Source organism: Aethalodelphis obliquidens, unplaced genomic scaffold, assembly GCF_003676395.1.
Source record: "Aethalodelphis obliquidens isolate GAN/ISIS:26980383/991018 unplaced genomic scaffold, ASM367639v1 scaffold3, whole genome shotgun sequence".
Classification (NCBI taxonomy): Eukaryota; Metazoa; Chordata; class Mammalia; order Artiodactyla; family Delphinidae; genus Aethalodelphis; species Aethalodelphis obliquidens.
This window is the reverse complement of record NW_020837947.1, coordinates 56,629,229-56,652,762: the sequence shown is the minus strand read 5'-3', so window position 1 is coordinate 56,652,762 and position 23,534 is coordinate 56,629,229. Positions and strand designations below refer to the sequence as shown.

The 23,534-nt window shown below is 36.1% G+C and overlaps 1 protein-coding gene across 4 annotated transcripts in view; it reads right to left on the bottom strand.

Annotated features, from left to right (window-relative positions):
• Positions 1-23,534, bottom strand: part of ASCC3 (activating signal cointegrator 1 complex subunit 3) — a 334,732-nt gene that overhangs the window by 139,914 nt on the left and 171,284 nt on the right. For all 4 annotated transcript variants that reach the window (XM_027089736.1, XM_027089749.1, XM_027089725.1 and 1 more), the window contains 3 exons: positions 20,222-20,356; positions 3,196-3,387; positions 2,664-2,888 (listed from right to left, as the gene is read on the bottom strand). In XM_027089736.1, the coding sequence (XP_026945537.1) occupies positions 2,664-2,888; positions 3,196-3,387; positions 20,222-20,356 (552 nt within the window). The remainder of the gene's footprint in view (positions 1-2,663; positions 2,889-3,195; positions 3,388-20,221; positions 20,357-23,534) is intronic.

The following is a 23,534-nucleotide window of genomic DNA, read 5'->3' as shown; positions in this document are numbered from 1 at the left end:
AATGGAATTATCATTACAGTTAGTTGACATTTCTGAAAATGACAAACCCTAATAAGTATTTTATGAATATGAGGTGAATCTATGGGCTACAATTGATTTTTAATTTCTCAGGGCTTGACCAAATAGTTTCATTTATTTTATTATAGTCCCAAGAAAAAGAATTTCTTGAAGACCAGAGAAGTATTTTACTCACCTGTGTCTTCTGTATAAAAACATCACCATTTTGTGTTTAATTTACCACTTACAAAAAGCTATCAAGGAAAATAATTCTAAGTTTACAAAGATGTAGTCTTTCTCGAAATGCTTTTCTAGAAAAATTGTATAAAACAGCCTTGCTGGGCTTCCCTGGTGGCGCAGTGGTTGAGAGACTGCCTGCTGATGCAGGGGACACGGGTTCGTGCCCCGGTCCCGGAAGATCCCACATGCCGCGGAGCGGCTGGGCCTGTGAGCCATGGCCATTGAGCCTGCGCGTCTGGAGCCTGTGCTCCGCAACGGGAGAGGCCACAACAGTGAGAGGCCCATGTACTGCAAAAAAAACAAAAAAAAAAACAGCCTTGCTTTTTATTGTAAGTCAGAGAAATTATTACTACCATTTTGGAAAATATTTAGTCCTGGTCTTAGAAGAAGGCAAATGGTAGGTTGATTAATATAGAGAAATGTATTCACCTTTAAGTTACTATATTTTATATATCAGAAATCTAGGCTATAATAAGAAGACTAACTTTGTAGTTAAAAAAGACCTGCGTTTGAATACTAGCTCCAAAGGTTAGTACTTGAATGACCTTCGGTCAGTTACCTAAGGACAATAATATCTCCTTAGTAGCAGTACTGAGAGAATATACAAAAAGCACCCAGCAGGTTTGTGCGTCCTCAGTCCACTGAAGGATTACTATTACTATCTTTGTACATTAGACTAATCCATCATAGATACTGGTGACCCATGACCAAGACCTAATTATTTAAACCATGCCATCATAGTAGGTAATAAGGATTGAAACTGAGATATATTTCCTTTGGAGATATGCCTAATATCATAATTCATTTCCTAATCATTTCCACTTTCTTGTAATTATGCTACTAGAAACCAGCATCTTTCATGATTGTTTTCTAACTTCCAACTAGATCTTCTAAACCTTACCTAATCTTCTGAACCCAGATTTACCACCTTCATGAACAAAGCCTTTCCTGATAAGCTGGGGCCAAAAGTATTTTCTCCTTCTACTGAATCCGTCTTTAGAACTTATTACTCACCAACATTATTGCACTGTGTTTTTGTGTCTTTTTCTCCCTTTTGGACTATATACTCCTTAAAACAGAGGAAACTGCATACTGAGTATGTTTTTCATCCTCTAAAAAGACTTCTAAATAACATGAATAGAATATAAGTGAAATTTCTGTAATATTTCAGTTCAAATATTTCACTTATTCATTTATTTAATAGTTATATCCCACCTACTTTCAAAAATTAAGTCAACTTTAATGGTAAGAAGGGATATAGGAAAGAAGTAGGAAAGTGTTGGATGACAGAGCAACAATTAAAAATGCAGTGAAAACAGCAAAACCTCATTTGATTGTTTGACACACAGACTCTTAAGCATGTTCATCCTCTTTACCAGTTAAGATGTTATCTAGGCTTCCAGGGTCTGCTATTTAAATCTTAACACAATAATGGTGACTATACAAGTCACCTGTGACATTAATTTCTTATCTACGGAGTCTTATTAGTGGAAAGTGTTATGTTTGTACCTCCAAGAAAAGGAAATAATTTTCTTTTTAGTAGTCTATTAAAATGTCAAGGTTTATCTTGACTGTGGCTTTTTAATGTAAATGTTTGAGCCTAACTGAATTCCTAACATGTGATGTCACTCAGAATTCTGATAGGGTCCAGTAAAATTTGGCCTTAAAGACATACTTCTGAAAATGAAAGGTATAACAAAAATATTATTTTACACAGTGGCAGAAAGGTGGTCAACATAAGTTATTGTGATAATTTTATTTTAAGATCTTAAAGTATAGGGACTAAACTCATATGTGCTTGCTCTTCTCCAGAGTATTTACTGGAAGGTTTTATATGTAAAGCTAACCTACAACTATTTGTGAATGGTTGCTATGGTTGAAAATTCTAGAATTAAAACAATAAAAGTAATCCTCAGTAAAAAAACCCAAAAAACAAAATCTTAACACAAACACACATCACACATGAAATAAACTATAATATTGTAGCTCAATTTAAGCAATCATATTTTCTATAACAAAGTTAATCAAATGATCTAAGACAGAAGAGCATTATTAACCTTATAAAAACTTTATAAAATACTTCATAATAAACTTTATTGAAGTGCAGGACAAATATAGTTGTTGTTATTGCTATGTCGGTTTCCCCAGTTTGTATAGCTTTGGTTAGATTTCTGTCCTATAACAAAACCTCATGATTTAAAAGTATAGTCTTTAAGCAATGAGTTCTTATCAGTTAATCATTTGCATTTTATATTGCTCTGAACTCATCAATAATATTGCCATTCCACCTCTTGTGTCTTATGACTGCATATGAAATAAAATGTATTATTAAATATCATGAAATAGCAATCAACTCAAACTCTATTTTTCTTGGTCATTCTTGAAGCTGAGGATTCTATTCCAACCTTTAACTCATTAGATCTTACCTCTGCATTTAGGTTATCTGCAAGGCTTTCCAGAAACTGACTCTCAATTGGGTTTTGTTGAGTGAGCAAAGAGAGGTAATGGCTGAGTTTATCATGGGTTGTTATGATGATTCCTTCCCCAAATTTGTCAAATTGTGGTCTTCCAGCTCGACCAAATATCTGCATGACATCTAAAATTCCAAGGTCAACAAAGGAGCCTCTTTTTGCAGCATATATTTGTGTTCCCTAGATGAGGAAAAGTTAATAAAAATTTACATAAACACACACAAATATAATCCTGATGAGCTGAATACTGAAATTAGGCAAATATGGCAAGATCTCAAAAGTGTACTTTAACTAATCCTTTCATCATCTGTGATAGCGTTAAATTTTCACAATATAAACTAGATTCTTTTGGAGAATATAGCTCTGACCTTATATAAATAACATTCAAAGTCACTGAAGCAGCCAAATCAATATTTTCAAATAAATCAATCCACAGGTTTGTTTTAAGATACCACAAATCCATGCGCAAAGGAAGGTAAGCTCTCACCTTAATAATAACAGCATGAGCAGGAAGATTGACACCCCAGGCTAATGTAGCTGTACAGACGAGGACTTTGATATGCCCATTAAAAAACAAGCTTTCAACCAAATTTCTGTCCTGCCGAAGCATTCCTGCATGATGAATACTAAAACCATCTGGAAATAATTCTCGTACTTGTTTATTTCTTGACTTTTGCACCTAGAGTAGATATCAACAAAACATAAAAGTGTTATTTAGCATTTAAAAGCAACTGTTATTTATCGTCTCTTGAATGAGTTTATCAAAGAGAGCACAGAATTATTTTTAAGTATCTTAAGGTCTTACTAAGTCTTAGTATATAATGTTTTATACAAAATCATTAAACATTTTATTTCTTCTATCTTAAAAAATAGGTAACCCTGAACATGGCACAAAATCCAAAAGGAAAGAAGGTCAAAGCAAGTGTCTCTTTCACTCAGGTGTCCTCTTCTTGCAATTAATCAGTATTACCTGCTTCCTATCCTTTCAAAAAAACTCTATTAAAAATAAGCATAAATCTCAGTGGCTTCCAACTCATTCAGAGTAAAGGCCAGAGTCCTTAGGATGCAAGACCTACAGAAATCATTCCCATTCCTGAACCTCACTTACTTACTCAGGCCAGACACAAGAGCTGGCTTTTTCTCTAAGTGCCCCCCAACCCTTTTTTTTTTTTTTTTTTTTTTGACAAATCCACACCTGCCTCAGGGTCTTTACACTTTCTTTTCCAGACCCATTGCCTTGGAAGCCCTTCCCTCTTACTGAGATGCCCCTGGTTCCACGGGACATGCGCTCCTTCTCATAGTAAGAGCCAATAAACCCAACTGTGCTTCCCCAACACCTGTGTTCCTGCTGATCTCTAACAGGAGGGCACCGGTCACCTGTCTTAGCTCCTCAACTTTACATCTGCCCTGAATATACTAACTTCGCTTCTGAGGTCTGTTCTTTGGCCTGGTCTGACCTCAGATGTGGGATATGGTCCACTTATCTGCAATCTGTATGAGTGCCACAGCAGATCTTACAAAATTCACTGACGACTCACTGTACAACGGGGAAATTTTTTTCTGCAAAATTAAAGACTATGGATTAACAAAAGTGTTCATATAGTCAAAGCTTCTGTTTGGGCATCACATCCTGTGCTTATTTGCTACTGCTCTGAAAATTTCACGATCAACATCTTGATAGCTTCTTTTGAAACAGCGTTTTCCACAGTTTTCACGTAAGGGGCACTACACTGGCAGGGAATGGGGTTCTAGTACAGTCACACTGATTATCTCTAAGGTCACTTAATATTTTAAACTTCTAAATTAATAATAATTAACTAAGAAAATGATCTAAGAAAACTGCACTCCATGAAATCTGCTACAGATATAAAATGGAAGGGAAAACATTAACAAACCCCACCATCTAGTGGCCAGCCAAGTAAATAACAACTTAGAATTTTGAGCCTTGTTGAGTCCCAAGCAAAATACACATATACACAAAAAAGTTATCTTCATTAAGTTTCAAGGGAAGGGTATTATTTCATTTTTGTGCCGTGTGGTCAGCCTCTTAGAAATAATTGTATAAATATACTTTATTATTAACTACATTTGGATCATATTGCCTTAACTTCCATCTTTTCAGACGTGTGTTATTGTCGGTCTCACAAATACGGGCTCCACCTTATGGAGTATTTGTTAGTATATAACAGAGCTCCCTAGTGGGATCAAAGTAGAAGAAGGAAAAACACTTCACCTACTTCATTTCTTCGCTAATATTCATGAGTGAACATTCAGAGCTAACAGAGGAAACTAAAAAATACTGCTTGGAGACAGACGGAAAAAAAATCATACTGCTGGATGGCTCTTTGTTTTGGGTGAATCTGCTGTCCGTGAACCCCTGCACTGGAATATCCTGATGTGCTTGTTATAAATGCAGATTCTCAGTCAACATCCAGTTGAGGTAAGACTTGGCTTGTGACACCAATGACATAGTAAGAAGCTGAACGCAGGAAATATGTAACTGCGGTGAAAAATATTCTTATAATGTAGCAGGTAGATCATGGGGTGCTGACACATCACCTCCAACTCTGCCCAGGTGGGTTCAACCAGCTTGTTCTCTGTAAGCAACCAAGAAGTGCCAGGAGTCACTTCGCCTTTGTCTCTATTCCTGCTCACATTCTGTGCATTGCTTTTTTTTTTTTAATTATGAAGCATATTTAATACTTTTTTTACATCTTTATTGGAGTATAATTGCTTTATGTGCATTGCTTTTTTATTGATTCATTAGAGACATGAAGTGACAACAATCTTAAAATAAGACTGGGATGTTCATTCTCAACTGTCTTTGAATCTGAATCTGCCATTTGCGATCTAGCCTAGTTCACAGGACAAATAAACAAAATCCTGGGGAGGAGGCCCAGGGACGAGTATGTTTTAAAATCTTATTTAAAAAATTATCATACAGTAAAATTCTCTTTCCACTTTGGTGTACGGTCCTACGAATTTTGGCATATGTTCAAATTGTGTAACCACCATAATAATCAGGATCAAAACTGTTCCTTTACCCCCCTTAAATTCTCTTGTTATTCCTTTATAGTTAAATCCTCCCCACTTACAACTCCTGGCACCCCCTGATCTGTTCCCCATCCTTAACTTATAGGATGGAGTAAAGTTGTGCTCTCAGAAAACATCACACCTGAAATATTTATATAACTAAATAAGAATATAATAAATAAGTAAATCAAGCATCTAATTCAGAAATCTATAAAAACAAAATATGTAACAAAGTCAAGGAAAAAAGGAGAAATGCCCTAATAAAGTTAAAATAGAATTTGGTTTTTAAGATGTGAAATTGATAAGTAAACATAAAAACTCTAATCTTAAAAGAAAAAAATAAAAATAGACAATGCCTATTACTGGGCAGCAGGAGTTGGCAAATTATGTGCCAACTGCCTGTTTTGTAAATAAAGTTTTATTGAAACACAGCCATACCAGTTTGTTTACATATTGTCTATGGCTGATTTTGAGCTACAATAGGGGAGTTGAGGAGTGTGACAGACATCATATGTTTGCAGGCTTAAAATATTTACTGTCTAGCCTTTAAGTAAAAGGAGATACATAGTGGAAAACGAGCACAACAGCACAAGCACAAAGACACAAAATTAGTAATGTGAAAAAGAAGTGTTCAGAAATACATCACAATTTTAAAGAATCAGAAGAGTATTCTGAAAAATTCAATATATTCCATCATTAAAAATGTTTGGAACAGATGATTTTCTAGGAAAATGTTACTAACATTCATATTAAAAGTAATAGAAAATTATAATAAAAGCAATGGAAGAAAATGTAAAGGCTATCTAACATCTAGGCTTTCATACTTTTTAAAGACAAATTAATTCTAGTGTTATTAAGAGGCCCTAGAGCACAGAAATAGAAGTCTAAAAATTAATCTTACAGAGGCAGTGTAATAGCACTGATATTAAAACCTGATAAAGCAGCAGAAAACAGAATACAATAGAGAAATCTCTCTTAAAAATATTAATCCAAATAGGAAAGAGTTTTAGAAAACAGAATTCACCAGTGCATTAAAACAATATACCACAACTAAGTAAATTAAACCCCAGAATGCAAGGGCACTATACCTATAAATATATTAACATATTTATTAATAAGTCAAAGGAGAAAAAATGTATGATCATCTCCAGGCACTGAAATCTCACAAAAGACCACATTCAATCTTGATAAGCAGAGGCGACGAAACATCGATTTCAAACCACACTGAATCATAAAACATTAGGCGTATATCAATTTAAGTTAGGAACAAGGCAAAAATGTTTACAATCAGCTTACCAATGTCCTAGACAATGGAACTACACATGAGAAAATAATAAAAAGTAGAAATACTGGAACAGAAGAGGTCAAAGCAATTATTAGTTGCAGATGAAATAAACATTTATTTAGAAAACTGAGGATTAATTAAAAACTACTAACTAAAATAATGATTGAATTCAGAAAGGTGACAGTCGCCCAAATCAATATTTTTAAAAAGTCTTTCTGTATATAAACAATAACTTGTTAGAAAATAAAAGGGAAGAAAATAGCACATTTATAAAAGCCGTCAAAAACAGAAAAAACAAGAAATAGGTAGCACCTACATGAAGAAAGCATTATTATACTGCTGAAGGACATTCAAGAAATGAAATGAAATGCTTTGCTTTTGAGATGGGAAAACTTGGTTTGGTGAAAATACCAATTCTCACTAACTTAATCTGTAAATCAATGCACTAACTCAACTAAAAGATAAACGTTATTTCTTGGAAGTTCGTGCCCCGGTCCAGGAAGATCCCACATGCCGCAGAGCGGTTGGGCCCGTGAGCCATGGCCGCTAAGCCTGCGCGTCTGGGGCCTGTGCTCCGCAACGGGAGAGGCCACAACAGTGAGAGGCCCGCGTACCGCAAAAAAAAAAAAAAAAAAGGGCTGGAGGAAATCATGATGAAGTGAGTGTGATCTTTATAAGTAAGACAAAGCCCAAATACTGTAAATAACCTGAAAAAAATCTCATTATGGTAAAAATATTCATAAATTAATAAAAATAAAAATCAAAGATTAAGTAGGAAAAATGTTTGTAACACATAGAACAGTACATGCAATTTACAGAAAAAGAAATTCAAATGGCAAATATGAAAAATGCTCAGCTTCACTCATAAAGAAATGCCAGTCAAAATAATAATGAAGTACCATTTTTTTGCCTATTAATCTGTCATAATCTCAAAAACTCTAACGCTGTTCAGTGCTGGCAAAGTTATGTGGTAGGAAGTTACTGTTCCAGGAAATGTAAGTTGGAACAATCTCTTCAGTGGGCAATTCAGGACCACTCATTCACCAAAATTTTAAATGCATGTACCGTGTTGATAAATAAATTCCACTGCCAGGAATTTTCCCAGTGGACATCACTGCAACTGCCAAGAGTGTGAGCAAGGATGTTTACTGCAGCACTGTTTACAATACTACATAATTAGAAACAACAAAAGTATCCATCGAGACAGACTGGGTAAATGAATTAAGATAATGTCCACACTGGGGCACACTACGCAGTTGTTAAAAGAATGAATTAGATCTTTCAGTGTTGATCTGGAAAGATTTCCATGATGTATTACTAAGTGAAAAAAGTATGAGACATAAAAGTGTGCCTAACACAATCCAATTTTTTCATACTGAAACTCACATGCAGACACACACAATGGCAGTTTGTATAAAACCTTCCCTTGAAAGAAACATAAATGGAAGAAGGTTTTTTTTTTTTTTTTTTTTTTTGCGGTATGCGGGCCTCTCACTGTTGTGGCCTCTCCCATTGCGGAGCACAGGCTCCGGACGCGCAGGCTCAGCGGCCATGGCTCACGGGCCCAGTCTCTCCGCGGCATGTGGGATCTTCCCGGACCGGGGCACGAACCCGTGTCGCCTGCATTGGCAGGCAGACTCTCAACCACTGTGCCACCAGGGAAGCCCTGGAAGAGGGTTTTTAATAGGAGTTTTATTTGGAGAAATCAATGGAGAAAGATGGTTAAGACCATGAGTTACGGAGCTAAACTTATTACAAGATGCCTGCTGCTTCCTCAAGCATCAGAACAGTAGTTGTTTTCCACCTGTTTTTTCAGCGTGAGCTATACCTGGAGTCTGGGCTTTGCTAGCCTCTGCAGGACTGGAGGGGTATAATTCACCCTGTTCACACTGTCTGAACAGAGCATCGGATTCTCTGAGAAAGCCATTTGAGATCCAATACTATACTCACTGGATAAAGTATCTCTATACATGGAAATTCAGCACAAAAGAATACCAGCTGTGAAAGGTAAAGGGCGTCAGGTGTGTAGCAGAAGAATTGTGTAAACTTGTTTTCCTCAGTCTTTATATTTCCACTTATCACAAGTGAACTTCCCATACATGGCTTTATTGTCAGTAAAATTAGAATAGAATGGACAACTTGCTAAGAATCCATTAGCACATAGAGGATACTAAATTTTTTTCCGCTAGTGAAAGCATGCCCCAAGCTTCCTTCCATGACTTTACATATCTTTTTCCTACCTATGACACAGAAAATCAGTATGAGTACTTTTTAAAATGAATAAGGTTAAAATAAAATGTAACCACTTGCCAAAGTTAACTTCCAAACTAACCCAAATACATGATTAAAGAACGAAGACTGACAGCAAGTAACTGAAGATATTAAAAGGAAACAAATTAGTTTTTTTTCCTCCATAAGACAAAAAAATATACAGAAGTAACACAAGACCTTCAGCTCAGTTACAAACCCTGCATGAAAGAACAATAAGAAATGGCATAAATAATTTATTGACCTTTGTAAGCCTTCTGAGGTAATTTATCTTGATAAAGTCCGCTTTAATGTGGATTATTTCAAATCCATTAGGAAGAAATAACATAACAGTCATTATAAAAACTAAAATTTAACCAGAAGGAGGCAAATAGTTTCTCCCAAATGATACCATTCTTTTTTCACAATTACTAGTGAGTATGTATGTCTTATCAATATCGGAAAAAATATTATAGAGTCCTCATCTTTGGTATGTGCAATTTTTATCATTCAATAAAGTTATAAAGTTAATCAGTGGACCTGCTTACATTGTTAGGAGCATAAACCAATACCTGGCTTATCTTTTGACAAGGGAGTTTAGAGATCTAGGAGTATCATCTTTCCCCATCCTTTCTCTTTCTCTCTTTCAAAGCTCTTATTCCACTTTAAACCCTTATCACCGAGACATCTGAAATCGCTCCTCTGGCGTCCACACCAAGAGAGCCAAGAATGGCAATGCTCTGTCTTCCACAAGTCTTTCAGAAGGAAACACATCATACCTCCCACCCTGTTCTCAGGATAAGGCCTATTAGCCATCTGTTCACACGATCAACAAAATCTAGCTATGATCAGAACTTCTGAGGATCATGTTAAAATTTTAGTGTCTTAGTTCCAGATACTCTGATTCTGACAGCTGGCATGGAAACAGGTAATGGGGAACCAATGCCCTATTATACTATTGTTCCCATAATACTTGGTATTTCTTCACTCTTGAGTCGGTTCCCTACTTCCTCTACTATTTCTCCACCTTAGGGTATGGAATTCTTCACTCTATTCTCTGGAATTGCCACTCAGTAATAAGCAAACTAAATCAACCTCATCTCCCACCCTGCCTTAACTGAAACTTGACTCTTTTCCATGGACTTTTGTTTTCCATGCATATCTTTCAAGTGGTGGGGGATGATCTCTCTCTTCCCTCTCACCATTTCCAGGTCAGCCTGTACTAACTTTTTACAAAAAACTCTGTTCCTTTAAGGTTCAGTATATCTGCTATGTCATCTGTTACCCTACCTTATCCAATGAAGACTCCATACGTATGGCTCCTAGTCTTTCTGTCTAACCCATTTCCTATCATGATCCTCGGTGACAGTATTTTCCATGTGGACATCTAAAACCCTCGCTCTTCAATTCCTTGACACCCTCATTTCCACTGACATCTCCTCTGTCTCATCTTAGCCATACCAACAATTGTATTCTAGGCCTGTCATCAACCCACAAATGTACTACTTCCAAAACCAAAATCGCTAGTGCAAACACCTCAATTTCTGACCAAAGATTCCTATATGTCAAGCATGCCCAACTAATTTTTTCTAAGCTCTTTCTTTATCGTTAATGATACTTCCAGATCACAGTTCCTCTACTTTCTTAATATTCATCAGCAGCACGCCCTCTCCATCCCTGCCCCAGTCTTTATTCTGGTTCTTTCTCCAGTGCAGATAACACAGTCCAAGATTTTAATCACATTCCTGCCCATTTCTTAAACTCATCTGCCCTTTTGCCATGTAAGACTGGCAGAATGTCAAACTCAGATGACCCAAGGTAGCTAATGCTTAAGAAAAATTACATACAAGGGCAACTAGAGACCAGTCTAAATCCATGATCACAATCTCAACAAGCCCTTAACATTGGATAGCAATTCTGTGATGTCTCTATGGTCAGTTTGTTGTCGCATGTCTCACAATGTCTACATTATGCATTGACTGGCTCTCCACAAACTTCTCACCACCTGGTTATCCTTGACTCTTAGAGAATGACCTTAACAACTACTTCCCAAGGAAAATACAATACGTCACAGGAAGCTTCCTTATCTTCCTGCCATACACCTAAGACCTATTTGCATCAGAACCCATGTTTCTAATTTTCTCTTCTGTTTTAACAGTAGTGCCCTAACTCCTATCTAAGGAAAATCTCTACTTCTTCTTTGGATCCCATGCCTCTTGAAAATTCTCAGGACTCTTTTAGGTTATCTGTGGTCTCTTTCCTTTCCTGTATGAATAATCAATCAATTTCAATCCTTTTTCACTCTCTCTTGAATAGTTTCCACAGAATATAAGCATATCACTTCCACCTTGAAAAGAAAAATAGTATGTCTACCTTTCTGAGTGCTATTTCATATTTTCTAGATACTATCCATTTTCCTTTTGTATATAAATTAAGTTCTCAAAATTGATGTTTACACTTTAATCTACATTCATCAGCCACCTTAATCTAGTTTTTGCTCTCCACTCTGGGAGTGAAAAGGCCCTGAATAAGGTCACCAATATCCTCCACGTGGCTAAGTACAGTGTATTTTGCAGCCCTCACATTACTTGGCCACTCACTGCAGCAGTCAGTATAGATGATCTCTTTCTTCTCTTTGAAACGCTCTTTTCCTTGGCCTCTATGACATTTACTCCGGGGTATACTCCAGTGCTTGGAGGCTCCTCTGCTGGCTCATTCTCCTCTAATCATTAAACAGCAGAATTCCTCAAGACTTGGTCTTAGGCTCTTTTACCACTCATATCCACTCCTATGGTTTTCCCACTCCAAAATAGACTGAGCTTCTGATACATTAGACTTACATATCTATCCAGATGCTTACTCTACATCTCTAAGTATCCCAGGCACCTCATCTCAGCACGTCCAAATGGAATTCATGATCTGTACCCTTCCCTCCAAAGTAATCCTTCTCTACTACTTTTTCCTCATAAATGACCCAACTAACCACTCAACAATATTAAGTCAGACATCTTTTAGAAGCCAGAAAACTTCCAGATCTCTCTTCCTCAACCCTTCATACCCCATTAACTACCAAGTCAATCAATTCTATTTCCTAAATATGCCCCAATGAATCCACATCTCTAACTGGTATTCCCATTCTCTCCTGCCCTGCCTGTGTGTAGCGATCTTTCTTAAAAGCACAACTCTGTTAGGAAAATTACTTGTTTTGTGTGCTCAAATTGTCATTTTATTTTTATATTATTAGTTGAGGGGAATATAGCTAATGACATGCCACTCCCTTCCTCAAACTTCTCTAATCATAACCCATTTCTTTTAAGATAAAATACCTAATCTGTAACATGATTAACAGGGCCCTCACAATCTGGTCCTTGCCTACAACATTACACTAATGCTATAAGCATGGCATCTACCACTCCCCATCATTTTCTGCGTTTCTTAGTCACTCTGATTTTATCCACATCCTTCAATGTGCTATTGCTTTTCTGGTGTCAGAGACTTTTCCTAGAACATTCTTCTGCTGTCCTTTGCTTTGTGTACATATCTCACCTTAAATGTCACTGTGTTAGCTAAGCGTCCTCCCAATTTTACTTTCTTTTAGCACTTAATCCCTCTTTATTATTTAATACAATGTAATTAAAATCAATTATTTAATTAGTTGTTAATCTTTCTGTTCAGCCAGAACATAAGCTCCATAAAAATAAATGGGCAGCTACTTTTTTTCTTCCAAAATATATTTCCATTCCCAATTAACACAAAGAATGTTAATCAGCATGCAAGTCCACCTCCTTCAATGAGGCCTTCTTGTATTGCATGAGCTAGAAAGTAAAATCTGTACTTCCCAGATCTCTTGTAGTCAGGGTACTGGATACAAAAATCCATTCTGCTTATTAAATGCACTCATGCAAGATCTAGGCAATGGAAGTGAAGAGGAAACCATTTTCTGCTGTTTTCTTTTGCTGGCAAGCAAAATCTTGGAGAAATGAGGCTTAAAAGTTATAATGGATGTACTATATACTCAAAATTTGGTTTTCCAGCATGTTCATGAAGGATGAAAGGTATCTAGTAGCAGGTGTAGCTTCTACATGCTGGACCACCACCATGGTATGGCTTCTGGTTCTTAAACTCAACAGTTCCAGTGGTAGTTGCCTGACTTCTACAACTCCAACCTTATCAACATTCTAGGAATTACCTAACCTCTTTTCACAAAATTATTTTCTATTTAAAATATAGAACAATGGTTTGTTTCCTTTAATGAATCCTGATTGATACAACACAATTTTCTCAATCCACTTTAAACAGGTTGACAGCAGAGTTTATCTATCTTGATACCTATTGATCTACCATAGTGACTGGTAGGTAGCTTACACTCAGTAAGTATTCACTGAGTGACAACCACTAAAAACAGTTTGAGGTTCATGTGTATATAGTCAATTCACAATGACACAGACTAGCCTAATTCCCATAACCAATTTCCATATGTCATTCTAGCTGTGCGAATTATGTACTTTAACTGGGGAGAAAGAAGTACTGTGTCCCCTGTTCCACATTATAATCCTTGAAAGATGGTCTTGGTTCCCATATGAGCTACCCTGGTATTAACTACAACCCAATTATACAGACACAAGTTAGCATTCTAGAGAGAGCACCCTAATCAGTAGAAGAGAAATCGCATCTAAAATTGTATTCTTCATACCCATTTCGCCATTTTAAAATAAATGCTGAAATAAAAAATTTTAAAAAAATCACTGTGAAGTGTGATTTTGATCTTTAAATTTTATCAATACAAATCTCTGTACCACTAGGGATTAGACATCTTTACATATAAAATCTATATGTTTTTAAAATGGTTTTCCTACTAAAGTATTTTCAAATGAGAGAGCAACAATATTCTAACATACACACTTTTCCAACACAGCAAGGTTCTTTAACAAGATGTATAAACTTGCTTTAAGAAATTTATTGTATGTTTCTAAAATACATCTTAAAGCACAGGAACAAAAATTGCTGCAATCAAGGCTACTTAAATAAAGATAAAATTCCAATGCTACTTTCTGTGTGTCTTAAAAAGGGTCTCACTAAAGAAGCTCCTTGACATGGGTCATGGTAATAAGTTTTTGAAAATCACACCTAAAGCACAAGCAACAAAATAAAAAATAAACAAGTGGGACTACATCAAACTAAAAAGCTTTCACCCAGCAAAAGAAATTGACAAAGTAAAAAGACAGCCTATAGAATGGGAAAAAAATATTTGCAAACCATATATCTGATAAGGGGTTAATAACCAAAGTATATAAAGAACTCATTAAACTCAATAGCAAATAACCAAATAATCTAATTAAAAATGGGCAAAGGGCCTAAAGAGACATTTTTCCAAAGAAGATGGCCATGGCCAACTGGCACATAAAAAGAAGCTCAACAACACTAGTCAATCTTTGGGGAAATGCAAATTAAAAGCACAATGACATATCATCTCACACTCATCAGAAGGTCAGAATGGCTATCATCAAAAAGAGAAGAGATAACAAATGCCAGTGAAGATGTGGAGAAAAGGGAACTCTTGTGAACTCACTGTTGGTGGGAATGTAAATTGGCGCAGTCACTATGAAAAACAGTATGGAGGTTCATCAAAAAATTAAAAATAGAACTACCATCTGATCCAGCAATTCCACTTCTGGGAAGATATCCAAAGGAAACAAAAACAGTTGGAAAGATATCTAAACCCCGATGTTCATAGCAGCATTATTTACAATAGCCAAGACATGGAAACGACCTAAGTATCCAGCAATGAATGAATGAATAACAAATGTGTGATACAAACACACACACACACACACACACACACACACACAAACACACACAGTGGATTATTATTCAGCCCATAAAAAAATGAGGAAATCCTACCATTTGCTACAATACACATAGGCCTTCAAGGTTTGCCTGGGTTCAAAATCTTTATTCTAAAGAGCCTATTTCCCTTTGAAAATGAAAAAAATCCAATTAAACACTCAAATCTATGTTTTATTTATTTTCTTTCATTTGACTTAAAAAAATTAATATACTTATAACATTCTTTCTATGTGGTTACAAACAGACAGTAGAATTAATATATTAGCCTCCTAAAGGAAAGGAGGTTGACATGCCTGAGGAAAGAATAAACTCTGAGACAAGTTTACACTTATCTAAAGTAAAAAAACAAGAGAAAGGGGGCTCTTAGGTACTTGCTACTCTCTTTAGCTAACAGATATCATCTAGTCCAGGAAGAGGAAATTCTAACTTTATTTGGTTATACTGACACTGGAAAGCTGCTAAACCAGAAATAATTAAAACGATCAATATTAAGTATCAGATTACTTACATCAAAGCCAAATTCCTATAATTTAGGCAAAGGCTAAAGCTAACCTATGAAAGCAGGCGATGGTTGGTAGATCTAGATAATAATAAAAAGTCATAAAATGATACTTTAACGTAGCTTGAGGGTACATATTATTACTCGATTTTTCCTAGTGTTCTGATTTGTTTAACAGATATTCCTAATCACTACATTCGTGAGGCTTGCTGCATGACAGACTGTATCTACCTATACGGAAAACTTTTAATATCATTAATATATGTAAGAAATCGAACAACATCAGTGCCTATTAATCAGAGAAATACCGTACAGGGTGGGTGGGAATATCCATCCTAGTACTAGAATATTTAAAGCCTGTTAAAAGTTTTGTCCCTAAAGGAAATAATTTATTTGACTGAGATGGAGAATGAAACAGAATCTGAAGATCCTAATTGGAATAATTCATTCAACTTAAAGTTAAAATTATAATTAAAAACAATGGGGACTTCCCTGGTGGTCTGGTGGTAAAGAATCCGCCTTCCAATGCAGGGAACACAGGTTCGATCCCTGGTTGGGGAACTAAGATCCCACATGCCACAGGGCAACTAAGCCCACACGCCATAACTACTGAGCTCGTGTGTCTCAACTAGAGCCCGTGTGCCGCAAACTACAGAGCCCATGCGCTCTGGAACACGGGTGCCACAACTACAGAGCCCACCTGCCCTGGAGCCTGCCTGCCACAACTAGAGAGAAGCCCGCATGCCACAACGAAAGATCCCGCATGCCTCAATAAAGATCTTGCGTGGCGCAACTAAGACCCGACGCAGCCAAAAATAAAATAAATAATAAATAAATCTTAAACAAACAAATAGTGGCTTAATAATGAAAATGTCTGTATCCCTAATGATATATTTCTATGTATAAATGCAAGCTGCTACTGTGCCCTAAGGTATGTTCTATCTTACAGAAAACAGTGGTTTCTTAAGAGAGTTTCTTTGTGGGAGGAGGCAAAAATTAATATGCAAAGTAAACTTCTAGAAGGAGATTTCCAGAATATGATATGTAATGTTTTATCATTCTTCAGCTAGTTTCCAAAATAATTTCATATATCATTTCATTTGTTTCTCATAGTAAACTACTAGAATAGGTGTTATTTACCCCATTATTACTCCATTTGATAGAAGAAAAAGTACCTTTAAGAAATGTTTAGGTGTTTAAGGCCACAGGGCTTCTAGAGGTGAAGTCACAGCCAGAGCTTTTTGCTAATGTGTCCTCTTACTTTGGGCCTCATTTGTAATTCCTCAGACACTCCCTTCCCCAGGGAGAACTGCAAGCTCCATCTCTGTAGCTTAATCTACCCTTGGGGTATTTCACTTTCTTTTCCCTATTTTCCTGTTTCAGTGGACAATTTAGAAATACAGTTGCTTTTCCAGGTGGGAGTAAATTTGATATCAAAGATAGGAATGGTATGAGGGGTCATGAAGTATAACCGTTACTTACTGGAAAGAAATGACTCATCTTCAGCTGTGGCTAAGGCACAGACACAGCCTCATTATGTATGCACACTGCCCTCCCCTACCCCCGCCCCCCACACACAGGGAAAAAGAATCCGTAATGGAGTTTTATTTATTATTTATACAAATAAAGTTACAGTGTGTTGAATAAAACTGTGAAGAAATGCTTTTAAAAACCATACTTGCTGAGTCAGGAATTGAGACGGTTACTTTAAACACTTAGGGATAAAGGATCACCGTGGCACGGTAGGGATTTAGTTGTATTTCCATTAACAGGAGTCAGGAGGCTAAATTTCTATGTACTACCATAGCAAACTTACCTTCTAATTTTATTTTAATGTTCTGAGTACTTAATTTCCTATTTTTCAAAAACATCAGAAGAAATATCTCCTGCCATCATCATAATAGCATCCTTAGAATTGCTAGTAAGTTAATACCATTCAAGTTTAAAAGGCACTTCAAGTAATAGGAACAAACATTCAACTTTAGATTTAGAAGAATAATCTAAAATTCTGGAGCTTCGAGAAAACATCCAGAAAGATTACCTCATCTTTTGTTATAAATAATTTTCACTGTGGAGGGGCCAACTGTTTTGAATCTCTCTTTCGGAGAAATGAGGGATATAGGTGAGCTGAAGAAATGTTCTTCCATTTTATTAAAGGAAAAAAAAAAAGATTCAAAGCTCTAAAGGTTGGATATGTTGTTTGCTTTTTTTTTTTTTTTTTGCGGTACGCGGGCCTCTCACTGCCGTGGCCTCTCCCGTTGCGGAGCACAGGCTCCGGACACGCAGGCTCAGCGGCCATGGCTCACGGGCCCAGCCGCTCCGCGGCAAGTGGGATCTTCCCGGACCGGGGCATGAACCCGTGTCCCACTGCATCGGCAGGCGGACTCTCAACCACTGCGCCACCAGGGAAGCCCTGCTGTTTGCTTTTGAACAAACAGGATGCACTGTAGTGAAAAGGGTAGACTTTGGAGTCAGTCTGGTTCAAATCATAGCTCCACTTATTACATGGGAGTCTCTGGGAAAATTATTCTCTTTTCTCAGTTTCCTTATCTGTAAAATGGGGATAAGAATCTTTAAAGGGCAGAATAGTGGTAGAGATCAAATGAGAAAACTAAAGTAAGAACATATCTTAATAATGTCTGCCTCCAAGAAACAAAGGCAAAAAAAAAAAAGTAATTTTGGGGTACCTACTATCAGCCAAATGCTATACTAAAGAGTATAATGGTGAATAGGACAGCGCTCCTTGAAAACATGTACTTATTAATAATGTCTGTGGAATCCATTCTTGTTAAAAAACCCCAATAATAACAGGTGGGTCAGGATAAAAATCAAGTATAATGAAAATATCAAAAAAAGAAAGGTATAATAAAATGACTAGGGACTTTCCAGTCTCCACGTTTTTTTCAGCATAGTGATCTGTCATTATACGTTTGGTGACATGGTTTTAAATAAATATCATTTGAAAATGCCTCTGCATAAATTATTTCTATATGCTTTAGAGTATTTCATGCTATATTTGAATTACTTATACACAAATGCCATATCAAGAGATAATAATAGTACAAACCTACATCACAGGTTGTTGTAAACATTGAATGAGTTATAGAAAGCAATGAAAACAATGCCTGGCCCAAGTAAACGCTGATAAATATTGAATATTATAACAATGAAACAATAAACCTTCATGATTTAGAATAGCAATAACTCTCAGAACTGAGAGGTATAAAATAACCAGAAATCCACAAGGTGGCTCTCAAGGCTTGGCTTTTAAACACAATAGAGCTGCTTTGTATTTCCAAAGAAATGAAACAAGACCTTTCATAATTCACCATTATGAATGCTGACCTGACTTTTCAAAGACTCTCATAAATTCATAATTAATAAATAACTGGAAGAATACAAAGCTGCATAATAGGTGGTATGTAATAGAAAACTTTATAAAGCAAAAAAAAGAAACAAATGAATAAACCTTGTAGCTACACTGAAAGAGAATCTGACATTCAAAACAACTTGCATCAGATTATCATAGTCAGAATTTAAAATATCAATATAAAATGGTGAAATTTACAGCACAATCTGAATAACTGAATACATTGTACTAAGATGGTAAATGTGAAGGCGCAGAGCACAATGCCTGGCAGCTGTTCAGCAAATCTCAGTTAAATCTTAAGTTATGCATATAAAATATTCTGAAGATACTACCATTTTATGTCTATAGTTTTTTTATTTAAAAATTTATTTTTATAGCTTTAAATCAGGGCAAAATTTTCTGCAAAGGGACAGAGTACTTTAGGCTTTGTGAGCCATATAATCCCGGCAGCAAGTACTCAATTCTTCCCTTGTGTGTAAAGAAGCAGCCACAGAAGACAAAGGAAGGGCTCTGACTGTTTTCTAATAAAACTAATTACAAAAACAGGTTGCCCCCTTTGGCCCTCGGGCTGTAGTTTGCCCACTCTTGATCTAAATCATTACTTGATACAATTAAATAAAACCTTTTATAAATACTAGAATACTATCGATACTCAAATTACCTAGAGATGTGCCTCTCAAACTGTAATGTGCATAAATCATCTGGGGATCAAGTAGAAATGCAGATTATGATGTGGTGAGTCTCAGGTGAGGCCTGAGGTTCTGCATTTCTAATGAGGACCCAGACTTTTTAGGTCCTTTGAGCGTATAGTGAGTGGCAAGGCAGCTGTTCTGAACCTTTTTGGTCTCAAACTTTCACTCTCAAAAAGAGCTTCTGTTTATGTAAATTACATCTGTCCATGTTAACCTTAGAAATAAAAAAAAATTATTATATCTTTAAAAGAACAATAATCCATTAGATGTTAATGTATTTTATAAAATGTAACTATTTTATGCTTTAACTATGGGACTAAACACTACAATTATAATCATATAGAAAAAAGTGATAATTGGACACAACATGTATTCGGATCCTTTGAAAGTCAAGAAAAAAGTCAAAATTATAACATGATAAATCTGTAAAATTAACTTATTGGAAACTGGAAACCATGGATCTTTCATATATAAAATATCTTATATATCTGGTACATTATGTGCTTTAGTTCTTGTATTGTGCTGCCATTTGTTCCCTACCTGCTTTTCTGCATGTCCATATTCAGGTCCTTGAGTAGGTAAAAAGTAGGAAATCTGGCCATTATTCTTGGCTCTTTCTATTAGAGACATAGCTGTTCTTACAGTGGCATTTCGAGCATGTACAAACACCATCACCTAAAATAAAGGAAAGCAGTTTATTTAATACTCAAATTCATTAAAAGATGGCTTAATACTAGTCTGGAAATCACCCTATATAAATAACTATTAATTTTTCAAAATAAACCCCCAGTTTATGAATACTTCAACATTTGCTTATTTTAGAACAAAGTATATATAGGGTAAAGGCAAGTTAAGTAAAATTCAATAACATAGCTTTATTATTAGCCTATAATTGGCAGAAGTCAGAATGAAATTAATGGATTATATAAAATGTGGAACTTAATTTGTGCATTTCTCTTCTGAAGACATGATTCATTAGCACAGTCATATCTTATGAGGACAGAGTATAAAAATATACTAGAGCCTTATTTCTCCACAGTCAATGAAATTGCCAGTATCATAAAGATGTTTAAAGAAACTGGAAACAATAAAGACCACTCTTCCTTGGACAAAGTCATGTCTAAGAACAACCATTTAGAATAGAGTTTAGGGGACTGCTGGAGATGAAAAAGCTTCTAGAGAGGTACTTGGAATTTTCTGTTGTGGCAGACCTTCCTGTGGAATTATTCACAAAGTGACTGTGGAAATCTGAATTAGGGGGAAGGTGAGTGTCTGGATGCTTTGTCAAGAAGAAGTGGAAAAAAAGTCCTTCCACGGACAGTAGTCAGGAAGAATGTGAAGGCAAATGAAGAGAATAAAATCAGGAAGTGACTAGCAGTCTGCATTTGCTGCCTGTCAGGGCCTGCCTTCTCTCCTCTGTGATGTTTCTTCTTTGGCTTCCACCTCCCTGTCCCCTCCCTCCATAGCTCAGCCCCAGCCTTCCCGAAGAGCCATGACTAATTCCTAATTCTTGCCTGTCTTCCCAATGTCTCTCCATGTTCTTCTGTCAATTGTTTTCCCAGAAGCTGGAACTTTGGTGTTATTTGCAGGCTACACACTTAGAAGGACACACAACATTGTTTTTAGTCAGGGAATTAATAGGTTCATGAGAGTTGACCTGAGTAAGACAAGATCATTTTGAGGACCAACAAAAGTGAAAAAGGGAAGGAGGCCTGGGCTTTGACCAGAAAGGAGACAGAATGACAAAGATCTAGAGCGCATGCTGTATAACTCATAGTAATCTTATAATTAGCCCATAGTAAACTTGTCAAAGGGAATGTTCCACATATAGGATCTGATAAAATTCATAGTAGAGTAAAACCTCAGATAACCATCATTCAAGAAACTGGAATACTTAACTAATATTCTTTTAGAGCGTATTCAAAGTAAAGGAGAGAAAATAATCTGGAGAAGAGCAGAAGTTCCTCAATGAAAATCTCCCAAAGTGCTTAGAGAAAGTAAAACAAGCACTGCAAGTCATCTGGAGAAATTTAACGTAAGTTAATCACAGCCTTCAAGGACATAAAGCTTGAGACTTCACACTTTATCAGAGCTCTAACTTATTTTCTGATACCAATGTGATTTGAAAAGAAATATGATCAAAAGAATATTTCTAAAGAGTACGCTACTAAAATTTATTTCAGAGAGTTTCGTGGATACTTAGAAAATTTTTTGTTTTCCTTATTTTCAACCCCCCACCCCTGCCAAAAACCAAATCTGCTTTTCTCAGGCTCTCTAGCTTTCTGGCGAATCATCTTTACCTCACAGGATGTCAAGAGACTGCCATTTAAGTTCACTGCGATATTTTCATAATTCCTGACATCAGCTATTTAATACTAAGTTAGATGGAAGATTCTATTAACCATAATGCCTTGCTGAAGCTTCCTCAATTCAGAATCTGTCAAATTCTACCATCCTGTCTTTCTACAAGGTAGGGACATTTCAACTACGAGTTTCTTTTTAAAGGGGAAGGCAGATTATTTTCTTTTATATAAAAATAAATTTGATCACACACAAAACCTCATTTACCCCAACATTAAATTTTAAGAAAAATCTCAATTAAAATGAACTTATTTATTATTTTATTAATTTATCCATTCATTCAAACGTTTCTGAGCATGCAGTCACTACCAAGCCCTGAGAAAACTGCTGTGAAAAACAGAGAGACAAGGTCCCTGCCCTCTCGGAGATGGGAATCTTGTATGATGGATTAAATAAGCACAAAATAATTTTTACTTAAAATATATTTACTGGACATGGGTGTGTGTAAAATACTGTTAGAAGGAGAGATATGAAATGGATAAGACATGATCCCTTCTTCTATACAATTTAAGGAGGGAGATAAAACTAGACATAATTTAGGGAGCTGATCCAAAAGACGGATGGAGTGCGGATAACACAGGAATGCCAAACATGGAGACAGCTGGTCTCCTTCACTCATCCATGCCATGACATTTACACATACCTCCTGCATGCCAGACAGTGGCCAAAGCACCGGGGATACCATGATGAATATGTTCCAAGGCACCAAATTGGAACTCTACTGTTACGGCAAGAGAGAATCACTAGAGATCAGCCCTAGCTGGCTGTAGAAGCAGGATGCAGTCTGCATGGAGGAGGCTACATACACTAGTCTAGAGTATTTATCCTTGGTAATTTTAGTGTGTTAGCTTGAAGAAGTATGTTTTCGTTCAAAGTTTCTTACACTGAGGCCCAGGGACCACTTCACCAGAATTACTGCTGGGGCCTGTTGAAATAGATTTCTGAGCCCTCCCCTAAAACCAACTGAGTAAAAATATCTAGCAGTGGGGTCTAAAAATTGAATTATTAACGACTATTGAAATCTCCACTGTACTACAGTGTGAAATTAGTTAATGGTTACCACCAACTTAGTTTTCTTCTTCTAAGTTAAAAGAAGTTCAAAAGGAAACATAAATAAAACGTATATAATACCACCACTACAAAGATTCCCTAATAACCCATCTTTATTTACCTATACATATGAAACATCAGGGATTATTAAGATATTTTATATAACCACTATAGCCCCAAGATCATTCTCCAGATGGGCTAGGGTTTTATAATACAACCAGATTTCTATTCTCCATAATTTAAATGCCACATTATGTAAATCCCATTAAAATAACAGATATGGAGAACATAAGGGAAAATAAAATATGACCCTAAATCTTCATTAATTATTTAAGTCTGACTTGTCAACTTATCACTTTGCAAATTATTTTCTACTGCAGCCAAGAGAAATATTAGTTACAACTAAAGTAGCAATTTCTTTTTATTAAAGAATCCATCATGT